The sequence below is a fragment of the Choloepus didactylus genome, chromosome 12 (genome assembly GCF_015220235.1).
Source record: "Choloepus didactylus isolate mChoDid1 chromosome 12, mChoDid1.pri, whole genome shotgun sequence".
NCBI classification, from domain to species: Eukaryota; Metazoa; Chordata; class Mammalia; order Pilosa; family Megalonychidae; genus Choloepus; species Choloepus didactylus.
This window is the reverse complement of record NC_051318.1, coordinates 82173436-82186803: the sequence shown is the minus strand read 5'-3', so window position 1 is coordinate 82186803 and position 13368 is coordinate 82173436. Positions and strand designations below refer to the sequence as shown.

General features: G+C 35.3%; 1 protein-coding gene across 1 annotated transcript in view; it reads left to right on the top strand.

Moving 5' to 3' along the window:
* The window catches only part of PCDH17 (protocadherin 17), a 101382-nt gene extending 94114 nt beyond the window's left edge, over window positions 1–7268 (top strand). Inside the window, exon 4 of the mRNA XM_037800244.1 lies at window positions 2537–7268. Coding sequence (XP_037656172.1) covers window positions 2537–3219 — 683 coding nt within the window. The 3' untranslated portion in view covers window positions 3220–7268. The remainder of the gene's footprint in view (window positions 1–2536) is intronic.
* The last annotated feature ends 6100 nt before the right edge of the window (window positions 7269–13368 follow it).

Sequence of the window (13368 nt, the reverse complement as noted above, 5' to 3'; positions counted from 1 at the left end):
CTCCAGGGTCATTTGCACACACCTGTTCCCATCTAAATACACAGGGAAAAAATATAAACTATGCATTTCCGTGTCCAGGCAGAGCTATTCCTAGATGGTGAAGATAACATTGGGTGTTTTGTAGCCACAGAAGGGGCAACCTTTGGCAGTGATAGTTCACTTTGTGCTCATAGTTTCTGCTGCTCATACAGTAGTATCCATTCAATTTTCTCCACTGTTTGTGAACTGCCACCATAAAAATTGTCTAATCACAAGATGAACAGCTTATCATGTACCATAATCAATACTCAAAATTTGCTTCCTAGGATATGACATAAGGAGTCAGGTAAAAAGCTGCAGATTTTCAGCAGTGAAATGCAAACGATCATTTTATGTTGGTGTTTTCAAATTCAAGGTTGATTTACACTCATATATTTGCATTATTCTCTGTTTTTCTCTTTTATAAAATTATTATTGAATTACTTCAGTGGAAGGCTATCCAAATAGCTGGAAGGTCAGTCAATATTGGAATATAAAACTATGTTAGCATGTTTCAAAGACAGTGTACTGTGTTGTAAATGAATTTTTTTTAAAATCATAGTTCTAAAAGATGCAAAAGTATTATATTACCAAGTGAAATATATAGTGAAGTTTTCTACTGGATTTTGAAAGATAAAATTGGGTGAAAGAAATGGTAAATACTACTTTTTCCCCAACACTTATCCTCACAGATACAGGTGAAGATAATATTTATGATTCCCATTCAGGGTACGTAAGAAAAATAGATAGCTGATATTAAACTTTTCTGACTTTTCTGGCATTTTAAACAAATCTTAGCACTACTTCTCAAATCCAGACAGGAAGGCTTCCTAGAAAATTTTGCATACTTTGTTTCTCTGCTACTCCTGCTCTCTGTATTCATTTGTCTAACAACCTTGTAAGTTGTAGATAGTATTTGAATCTGTGGATTGCATAGTTTGATTTGTGACTGCATTTCAACATGCTTGCATGGATTGCATAATAAACTTAACATATTTCATTTACACATAGGAAAATATATTTTTTAAAGCATGACAAAATTAAAAGTGAGGCAAGCTATCTAAATACTTTAACATTTCACAAGTGTGAATGATACATGCTATGAAATCCCACAGTCTTTTTGTTCTGCCAAAACACCATGTTGATTCCTTTTTTAAAAAAGAACTATAGTTTCATAGGAAATTATTTTATCTTAAAACCTTTTGAGCTAAAACAAGTTGTGGGGTTTTGAATAAGGAAATATTTATGTGTTCTAAAAATAAATCCAGATTTCATATATGGCTGTGAAAGGTGACTGTTTACATTTAGCAATGCTATTAAATTTGCTGTTTTCTATTTAAGCATCTTTCATGTATACTTTTTTTCCCTGCACAAGACACTATACATTTGTAGGGATAATTTAGCATCAATTAAAAAGCAATCCCAAGAGTTCCGAATGCATGGGGAATCCTATTCCCATCACCTAGAAGTAAATTGTAAATATCCTCTCCTGAAGAAAAAAATCTCTTGGTATCTAAAGGATCATTACACATAAGAGGGAACAACCATTTGTGGATAAAAGGACAACTGGAAAGAGATGTAGTTCAAAGTTATGGTTTAAAAATTTGGGGTCGATAGGAGTATGCAGCTGTTGTCATAATGAAGGAATTTTCTCTCACATTTCCTTGTTCAGCATTTTGAAATAGGGATCATTAAGGAATGTTTTATTTAGATTCTCTATATGCCTATTGGCAAAGTAGAGACGTAGAAATTCTCACAGAAAGCATTATCATTTCAAATAGGAAATCATGATTTGACATTCATTCTGAACTATATCTGTTGCATAAATCTATTTTCACCTACTTACACCCAAAACAAAAAGCACAAGTGAAGAAAACTGATTACATGATCCATGCGCGTATCTAATAAAATAGGAATGTGCAGTTTTTGACAAGCTTCTTCATAATACCTTCTGATAGAAAATTCCATTTGCTATTTGCAGCAGGAAAACCGGGCTTTTTAAGGAACCCTTTTATTTCATGATTGTCTCCAAAAATAACAATTACAAGCAAAATAGGGACAAAACATGGCAGGGAAAAAGCAGCTTAGGAATTGTTAGCAAAGTTTACAATCTAGTTTTTGCCTTGTTATTTCATTCGGAAATTAATCCTGACAATCCTTTTTGAAGTTCACTGTTTTTAGGATGGATCTACAGAACAAAAGCTGACCAATATCCCCAGGAGATTAGTTTGCAGTGATGCTGTATTCTGCTGAGAGTGATTCTCCAATGGCCAGTTTTTGCTTCTTCCGGGGCTATGGGAATTTGTCAATATCTAGAGAATAGACCTAAATAAAACCATTGTCTCAACCAGCAGGTTTATGCAACCATCCTGAAATGTTTTAATTATTGTTTTCTTTTCCTTTTTAATTAAGAGACCAGAGGTCAAGCAAACCCACTGAGAGCTGATCACAGCCTCTGTAGAAATTTGAAAGGCCACCCTAATGATTGGATTTGCTGTTTTCTCTTTTGTTTCTGCAGAACAAGAAGAGTGTGTTAATTGCACAGATGAATGCCGAGTGCTTGGTCATTCTGACAGGTGTTGGATGCCCCAGTTCCCTGCAGCCAATCAGGCTGAAAACGCAGATTACCGCACAAATCTCTTTGTACCCACAGTTGAAGCTAATGTGGAGACTGAGACTTACGAAACTGTGAATCCCACTGGGAAAAAGACTTTTTGTACATTTGGAAAAGACAAGCGAGAGCACACTATTCTCATTGCCAATGTTAAACCTTATTTAAAAGCCAAACGTGCCCTGAGCCCTCTCCTCCAGGAGGTCCCCTCAGCCTCAAGCAGCCCAACCAAGGCATGTGTTGAGCCTTGCACCTCAACCAAAGGCTCTCTGGATGGTTGTGAAGCAAAACCAGGAGCCCTGGCCGAAGCAAGCAGCCAGTACTTGCCCACTGACAGTCAATATCTGTCGCCCAATAAGCAGCCAAGAGACCCTTCCTTCATGGCCTCCGACCAGATGGCCAGGGTCTTTGCGGATGTGCATTCCAGAGGCAGCCGGGATTCCAGTGAGATGGGCGCTGTTCTTGAGCAGCTGGACCACCCCAGCAGGGATCTGGGCAGAGAGTCCGTGGATGCGGAGGAAGTCGTGAGAGAAATTGATAAGCTTTTGCAGGACTGCCGAGGAAATGACCCTGTGGCTGTGAGAAAGTGAACAACAAACAAACAAACAAACAAAGCATTGGCGTTTTCTTGTCTCTTCTGTTGATTTAAAAATTATCCCTCCTGGTGACAACCGGTTTGACTGGGATGAAGAAAGACCAATGCTGCTTTAAGGCTTTTAGTGAACATCTGAAGTGCCCACAAGTATGTTCTTTTCACTGCTGTTTCTTTTTCAGCGATAACAATGGTTTTGTTTTGACCAAACTTATATTAGGACAGAGTTAATGATGCTTAAAGAGGAAAGGAAACATTGAAAAAGAGAAGAATGAGGAGAGAAGAAAAAGAGGATGAGGAGGCAAGTTACCTTTTGACAATCTGTTAGGAAGGTATGCGGTGTGAGAACTGAAGTATTTGTGATCACTCTGAGACTGTCCTCCGTGATTTATGCTGACTTAACTGTTTACCTATAAACCCCAATCAAAAGCAGGGTCAGAATTTATGATCTGTGGTGGGTTTCTAGCCATCATCACAGGCTTCTACTGAACGTCCCAAAAAGACCTTGCAGTAGTCCAAGCTACACCAAACATTAACACATATCTGTGGTAAACATTTCTGTATAAAGTTACCTGCCACACATATAAACACTGAAAACATTCCATGTCATTAGTCCAAGAAAAAAAAAAAAAAATCTGGGTCATTTGTAAGACACCTCATGTCGTATAAAAGTTAAATGTAAAGAGATATAGTCCATTTTGTCCTGCACACACATAGGCTAATTCACTTCATTAAGAGGGAAGAAAATTTCAAGATTTAAAATGCCTATTCAGCATTTTAGTGTCCAACAAAGATATAAGTAATGATGGATATGTTTTAAACTGGACATAGAAAAATTCTGAGATGTAGTTACAGAATGAATGGTAATATTCAGAGAAAATTAACATAATTAATATTTTTATTAATTTGTGGACACTAAAATAGCTCAGGAAAGTGAAAATGTCTTAGACAAACACAAATCACATGACCATTTAAATGTGCAAATGTAAGAAGATTCAATGTGTTTACATCAAATGACATATTTTTATTGATTTATTGCAGATTCAGTGCATATGAGCCAAATTGTTGAGTGTATAAGAGCTATATTGTGTATTTTATTAAATTAATATATAGTTGTGTTGCAAAAATATTTGGGCTTATATTGTAAATGGCAAGTGTTGCCTTCGGTAGCTGTCGAACTCTATGAGTTTTGTTTTTTTCTGCTTCCTTTTCCCCATGGAGTGTGGGAAGCAGTGCCTCAGAGCAAAGTCTCTTGTTTAATGTATAGTCTACCAAGTACTACAGTACATAATCTGTTCAAAATGTGTTTGAGTGAGCTGATGGAGCTAACTGAAAGGTCAAAAATTACATCCATCAGTCATGGTTATGTGCAAGTCCTTGTAGAAGCTTTTATTAAAGTCATGCTAAATCACAATTACATTTATACCAATACCTGAAACTTCCGCATATTTTTTTTCAATTACACACACAGATTCTGCCTATGTAGATATCACACCCTTGTTTGATTCTCAGAAGTATCTTCAGTGGTTCAAGATGTATGTTTCCATTCTGTTTCCAAAGCATGAAAAATGCTTTAACATTGTGTAGTACCAGCCCTGGTTATTTGCTTTGTGTAGTGCTTTTCAAGAGATTTGGATCATAGCAAAATTGTTTTTTTCTTTTTTTCAATGCTCTTCTGCCTCTTTTGATCGCTGTCTTTCAAGAACAATATAGCTTACTTTCCTTCATTTGATTGCACCTTTTTTGTGACATTTAGCAAGTTAGGAACTTACTTCCATATGAGGCGAGGAAACCTCAAATTTCAGGAATTGGGAAAAATAAAATTAGCACATGCAGAAGTAGCAGCAGATGGGAAAATGCCTTGATTGACATTTTCCTTCAGCATTTAAAATTTTTTGGCATTTTACAGCTTCACGACAAACAGTTTCAAGCCCATACCTTAGAAAATGTGGTGCTGAGTTAAATAAAGGCTGTTTGTGCACTGGATCAGAAAAATGCATTATTTGCAAACTGGTGGAGAATTCTGTGCCTTCTTTTCTGGCCACCAAGCCAGTGTAAAAACAATAAAAATGTCATTAAAATCCTTATATTAAAAACAAAAACGAAAGCAAAAGCAAACATTGAATTGAGTTAAAATTTATCATTTCAAACCTCAAACAATTCGACTGAAAATAGTTCTGTCAAATGCCATCAAGATTTTAGACTGGACTTCGTTTGCAAAACTGCTTTGAGAGAAGAGTGGACAACTCCCATCAGCCTTATTCTCTTAAGAACTGTATTTGGTTCCTAGTAACAGCCTTTCCAAAGCTCTACTCTTGCTTTTTATTATTCATACATGTTTAAATTAGAAAAAAAGGGATCTTGTACATGTGAAACCTAATTGACTCTCTATATTTTGGACAATTTATGTATTTGAAATGTTTTGTCTCTGTTATATGATGTTATTTTTGCCAGGAGACTACAGTTTGGTTTAGTTTGATAGCTGAAATTTGATGGAAAACTGATTTCCATTTAGTCTTACCAAGTGTTGCCTCTCTCTCTTACTACACAGCCGCTTAGTTAAGTCTAAGGCGTATGTAAATGAAATCAACTAAGAGAGTAGGGTTCATTTTTAAAACATTCTTAACGCTGAGTAACCAGTTGTTCAATTTACTACGTGTGTCTGAAGACATTTAAAAAAAAAAAACATATGATTTTAAGAATTGGTTGTGCCAATGTGTGAGGAATTTACCTTTAGGCTCTCTGTCACCAGTGATTTCCTAGCATTAGCTGTTTAACACATTATCTGTATTTAGTAGTGATTATTTATTTACAAGATGGTGGTAATTCAGGAGTCACTACCCCAAGCCTTTATAGTTGAGTTGGAATCTTGCTTTTATTCGTTTGTCTGGCAACTGCCGTTATCACAGACCTCTAGTGCTTGGCTTCCAAGAGAGCCTTATGAGATGCCAAAATCACACCTTTAGAGAGCAGTTTGCCCTAGTGGGTGATGCATGATTAAACAGTGAGATCTGAGGGGGTTTCAGCATTATTTAGAATATGACAAAATCATCTTAAATCACATTCACCCAATGCCATCCCCCAAAAAAGAAACCCACACATTCAAAATGACTAATGTAATAATACCTTGTCTCAAATAAGTGAGGTCAAGCACACAAAAAAGAATCAATTTTTGGAAATTTTAGTCAGAAACTCAATGTCCTATGAATTGTTTACTGATGAACTCTTTAAAAACCAATAACAAAATAATCTTTTCATCAAATGTTAATGATGAAAAATCTTTCCATTAAAGTTAAAGTAGTGAGAATCAGTGTTAGTTATACCTAAACCAAAGTGTCCATTAAAGAGACATATCATGCAGTTTCAAAGAATGCTTTCATATTGTTTCTTAATCTGACGCACTTTTCCTTATTGCAGACAACATACAAAGATTGTCTCACTACTCAATAAATTAATTGACTTCCTGGTTGAGAAACTGACTTGTTTTATATTTTTCTAAATTAGCTGAGATCTTGTAAAACATGACTTCCCTTTAAAGGATCTAGACACTGCTCAGTCTAAAAAATGGCACCATAAAAAGTCATGTAGCAATAGAGCAGTATGCTTGATTAGAACCAGATTAAAAGCTGTTTGTTGCCTAATGGAGTAGAAGTTGCTGAGGTCAACAAATAGACTGAGGTCTGGCATATCATATGCCCACCCATTATTGTCTAATTCTATTCTTTGACAGCAGACAGAATTTATCAGAGCAGTAATTCAAATGAGAGTTTTGGCTATCAAGATGTGTTGATCTGAAAGGTAATTGAATGAGACGTGACTCAAGTCTGACTTTCCTGGCTCCAGGTGTTTTGCAGGTTGGCTACTCCCACTTACCAGCCCATCACTCCATAAGGTTCTTAGCTGCACCAAGCAATTGGTGAACAAAGGCAACAACAACAAAAGCAGCATACATTGTATGGATTTATCTCAACGCTATTGTTTAATGGCTGTGTTTAATGTGACCTATCTGGAAAATGAGGACTACAAATAAAAAGCTATTACTAATAGTGGTGTTGCCTTCCCTTGAATTTATTCACACAGAAGTGTTGTGTTACACAGTGCATACCACTGGGACTGTGATCATAATTATGTTGGAAAGCAACTGTGTATCTGTGTATTCATTTCTGTTTTTGCTAGTTATCCTTTTACTATTAAGAATGAGATTTAAAAAAAAAAAATCGTTTAACATTAATGTCACTGTCGTTTCACCAGGAATGAGTTAAAAATCTTTCAGGTAACTTAGATACGTTGGCTAGTCAAGTAATTACCACGAGGTCAAAACCTAATTACTCATGACTTTTTATATTTACAATTGGTTTGAAGATAATTTGGCACAAGATCCTAAAGGACTTTAGAAAAGTCAATGTATAAGCCCACTCATAATTTTACATGACTGGCGAGAGCACGTATTTATAAATGGCATTTTAGAGTAAGCACATTGTTTATCACGGCATTTAAAAATATTAAGCCTCTCTTTCTACTCATTCAACAAGCATCTGTTGAATTCCTGCAGTGCATTTGCCCTGGGTACTTATGCCCCAGGAGTGAACAGTAAACAAGGACGGTTGGATGCCTGGGTCAGGGTCTGGTGGGAGAGAAAAATAGGTAAGTACTAGTGCAGATTACCATTTATTAATTGGATTTGTTTGTTTGCAGTTTTTGTCAGTTATTCCACACATCCCATATTTCTGCTCTCTCCTTTCAATGGTGTGTGGCATCTCCTAAATGCCAAACCAACATACTATTCTCCTGCTGAGAATTTTTTTTTAACTTTACTTTTCTTCTAACAGCACAACATATATCGAAAAGGGAACATTGCATTCCCTCATTTAAGAAAATCTTTATGGAACAGACTTATTGGAATAAACTAAATGACTTATTTTTTCATTCTTTTGCTTACTTATTTGCTAAGTTGTTTGATTTTCCTCATTGAGCACCACTTAGCTGTCAGGTGCAATCCAGGGCTCCTAAGGCACAAGGAAGAACTAAACCAATGGCATTCTGACCTCAGAGTATTAATCGCTGGTGCCTAAGTGCCACTCAAAACATAAAAGATGGATGATAACACAGGAATTTACCTTGTGTTGCCTTGACATTTACCTTTTCATAAGGAAAATAATTTCAATTTCACTTTTAAGAATAGCAAAAGGCATTTGCTGACCATTCCATTCACTGCTTTCAGGCATGAGAGTAGAGCAAAGCTGTTAATTGTAATTGACTCACCTGTCCACGGTCTCCTTTGACTTGAGAACCACCTGACCAGTATTAAGGTGTCCTGAGCCATTCAAATGAAGAACCCTAACTGGCCACAACGCAATTAGAAGGAAGTCATGACTGGAACATGTGCTACAGGCTCGCTGCCTGTCAATGAAATATTAAAGTCTGCCAAATTATGATTTTTTTTGTTGTTCAACAAAACATGTCCTTTATTATTCATTCCAATAATAAGAAAAAGTGGGAAAAAAGTCTTCTGCATCCACCTGTTAGAGAACAAAATATGACAGAATAAAATGGAGAGTAAAAGGAATAAATAAAGAATACCTTGGTATTTATGCAACTAGAAAACAAGGATAGCAAATAGAATTATTAGCTACTTCTTTGGACTTGATCAATAATATAATAATAGAGAAAAAATTTCCTTCTAACCTAATCAAGGAAAAAGTAGAAACACAAAGGGGGTCATCAGGAATTTTAGTATTTCGCCACAGAGTGAATTCTATGTAAGCAAATTAGAAGTTATGGTGGAAAGTGAACATTTTAGCAAACTATTGTATACCACAATCTGCAAAATAAAATTTATTGTGACAGATTTATATGGAGGCATTAGAGATAGTTTTCAAAATCCTTCCATATTTCAGAGGAATTCAAATTATGATTTTTTAAAGAAGGTATGCCCACAAGATACAATTATTTGACAATAATAGGGAATAGTTCTTTGTAAAATATAAAGAATGAATTCTTAAAGGTCACTATAGCATCAATATGACACACAGAAATAGATCAGCAAGTTAATGGACCATCTTCAAGCTCTTTATTACATGCCTTTGAAGATGGTTGCACATGGTTCACCAAGGAAATATATCATTTTCTGTTCATTTTAGACACTAACAATTCTGGATATCTCATTCTACAATATGGATTAAGTTCTCAGTATTCTTAGAGTGAGGGATAGCTTCTTTTAATTTTCTCCTGTTTAATATTTCAGAAAGATATATCAAAATTTCATTTAGTTTGTGTCAAAATGTTTTAAATGGCAATAAGCATTTTATTTACAAGGATTCATTAAGGAAGGGAAGATTTCTATGAATTTTTAAAAATTGTGCATCATCCAAGTTGACTTTTCACTGATTAGCTTAAGATAGATATCCTATTGTTTGTCTTACAAACTGTTTATTTATTAAAGGAACAATTTGTTTGCCACCTACTCCCCTTTATAATCTACGTTAAGCTATTTATAAAATTTAAGTAAAATAAATTTTGATTATATTTAGAAACTCTAGCTTCTGAGTCAAATAACTCAGTCAAATTATAATATTTTTTCAAATATTGGGGAAAAAAACAGAACCAACTATTAGCACTCTTTTTGTTCACCTTATGTAGATTATAATTATGTTTTGTTTTAAAAATTGTCATTCAGTGCCTCTTACATGAAAATTGTGCATACTTCCCTAAGGATTTACACTGTCATTCTGGACCAACTGATAAATTCTGCCTGCAGAGAACTTTTCAATTCACAGAACACTTTCACAAATGTGCAAGACATTACAAATTTAAGCATTGTGAAGCTCAGAGAGACAACTGGACTTACTCAAGGTCAACTAGCTAAGAAGCCCTAAGCCCAGACTTGAACTAAAAGTTCAAATTCTGTGCTTGTTACTAATTTTGAAAATTCGGCAATCTTGCCATCTCTAGTATATTGCCTTTCTAGAATCTTAAATCTAAGACTTGCAAAAAAAAAAAAATGAAAAAATCATTCCCTATTTAAATTGGCAGTCACGTCATATACTTTAGATTGTCTTTATGTTAATTGCTTATAACTTGGTTTCAAATAATTTGAAAGGCGGAAAGCAGTACTCATTGTAGACTGCAAGAAAATGAAAAGGCATCATAAGAACTGTGTCTATCTTAAGCTCAACCTCAATTTTTGACTGCTATCTATAAAAAAACTTTTGTGATATTGGTGGTATGGTATTATGGGACATTAAAGTTTTTCGGTGAACTTGATATATTGTTATCTGGAAGCAATCATGTTGCCTTTATTGAATTCCTTTATATCATGAATTTTTTCATATACTACACTAATAGGTTTACAAATAGGTATCCTGGAAATGATTTCATAAACTCCAGTTTATGTTAAAATGTTACATGCATACATAGGGATTTATATACACATGTAAAGGTACAAGAGCCTTAAAATTTTCAAAAGCCAGTGGCAAAAACAGAAAAGAGAGAGTGGAATTTAAGCAGCAGCAATATGGCTAAGGGATGAGTAACTTTTACTTTTCAACTTGCCTCATCGATATTGGATAAAACATTATACCATTGGGTTTCTCTGATCAGATGAAGAGATGGCAATTGCTATCAATGTCATTTTCAAGGTACTTAATCAAAAGTGAAGTTTGTTTGACTCTGCCTGAATATAACTTATTAAGACATTGTTTAATATCTCTGCATATTACTTACAGAAAACCCATCCTTATCCTCCAGAGGTCCAGAAATAAATTTTAATATTCCTTTAAAATAATTAGTTATTGTATGTTTTGGAAATCTAAATTTAAACAGATAAGATGTGATAGTCATTCTTTTTTACTGATCTGCTAACTAACTCAGCAGCAGTAAATCCTATTTTGATATTATTCTCCCTTATCACTGCAGTTGAAAGACTGTCTTCAATCTAATAATTTGCCTTGAGATAATATTTTTGAACTTTCATTTTATTCTTTTCCTTTTAAAGGCAGATTTCTGTCTCTTTCGCAGTATTAATTAAATATTTGTAAGGTTTTATCTGTCTTCCCTGTGACTACGTTCTTATCTTCATCTCATTATCTTATCTTCATTTCATTTTTTTCTCTCAATAGCAACTCAGTATTACATGGCCTTTCTCATTTATCAATTTCTCCATCGTAATAGCCCCCATAAATATGCATGTTTATAGATCATGAACTAATGGTGGTAAAGATTACTTACCCAATAATTACATCATGTGGCAATTTTCCAAAGTGCTTTGATTAATCTCTAGGAAAACCAACAATATTTTTAGATGTAACCTACATGGAGTGTTAGAATCAGAAAAATGCTTAATAAAATGGATCAGGAGGTATACAAAGTGATAAATACACTAGGATGAGGAATCAGATAAAATTTTTATGCAGGAATGCCGACCTATTTCATTAAAAGGTTGAAAAAATATGATAGAAAGTGAATCATCTTACTATGTTACCACCAATTCCTATATATTATTTCCTCGATGTAAGATGCCATCATGTAAAATGAAGGCAAGAAAAGACCCCACCCTCTGAGATTATATGCTTATGATTTCTTCATCGGCATTTCTTTCTAAAATATAACTATTAAACACACTTCATTTCTTTCATTTCAGACAACTACTAAAATTTATGCTTTGTTCATAATCTAGAGGAAGAGAGTAAATAAATGAGTGGGTCAAATGTGGCTTCTCTGATGCCACTCCTTCCTGAGAATGTGACATCCCAATTCAATTCAACACCGACTTATAGAGCATCTATTGTGCTTTTCGAAACAATGGGGCAGGCAGATATTAACAACATGCAGTCTCTGTCCTATAGAATTTAAAATACAGTGGAAAATGAAGATATTTACCCAAATACAATTTTTGATTGTTACTAATAAAGAATTGCAAGTTGCAGTAGGCAAATTAAACAAGAGAGCATGAATGCGTTCAATTGAGGAAATGAGGAGTGGGGGAGGGAATCAGTAACAGCCGCTTGGAGAAGGCAGCAATTGAATGGATCATTTTAGGTGGGACGGGCTTTTGGCAGCAGAAATGTACAGGAAATGCATTCTGGAAGAAAAGGCAGCATGTGCAAAGACATTTAAATGAAGTCAGGATGTTTTCTGATTCAAAAGTTAGAAAGAGTTGGGAAGGTGGGTTAGGTCAAGTTGGGAATTGTACCAAATACCAGCCTTAGGAGATATCATAAGAATGTCTTTTCCAAGGAAAGAGAGAGTTGAGGATACCTGAATTAGGCTCACAAGCTTGGAGTACTCTGCTGAAGGCTTGCCAAGCTGAATGTGAATTCAGGAAAATAACACTAGGACAGCTTGCTGCTGCCTGGTGATCCATTCTTTTTAAGACGCTGCCTAATAGCACCTTGTTCTTGGGCTGAGTCCAAGTATCTAGAGGTAATGCCAACTTTGCTGAATCTTGCAATTCTCAGCTTCGAGCCCTCAGCAGAGTATTTATGTGTATGTTTCCAACTTCCCAGAAATAATTCTTCCTTTGAAATCTGTACTCATGTTTGAAGTTTTGGGAGGCAAAGAGAGACAGAAGTGAAAGGCAAAGATCAAGGGCGTGGGTGATTTTCCTCCCTGAAAAACTGACTTTTTGAAATTCCCAGATACTTTATGTATCTCCTGGAATCTGCTATGTGAATTCTGTTAGGCATAATAATTCCATTCCTAAAAGTGGATTGTCTGTATCCACTGTCCCAACACTTTCCAGGCTCCGGGCTGATATAGGTGTTCTATCATAATGCTTCCATAATAATCTATGAATATCAGTGCAGGGGTTTATAGTTAGTTACTGATTTTTTAAGCACCATAATAGGGCATAATGACCTTAGATCAGTGGTTCTCAGCTGGGGTCAGTTTGCCTCACAAGGACTTTGGAATTATTTTGAGACAATTTTAGTAGTCATGGTGGGGGGAAGGGAGGCTGCCAAAACATACTATGTTGTACAGGACAGCCAGCATAACGAGATTTTAGCAATGCACATTGCCAATCATGCTGAGGTTGAGGAACCTTGTCTTAGAGAGAAAGGAAAAGGATATAAGTTAAAAGGATGTAGTGAAGAAGAGAAGAGTCATGAACACTGTTTTGAATAACAGCTATTGAACAGTAAATGCATTG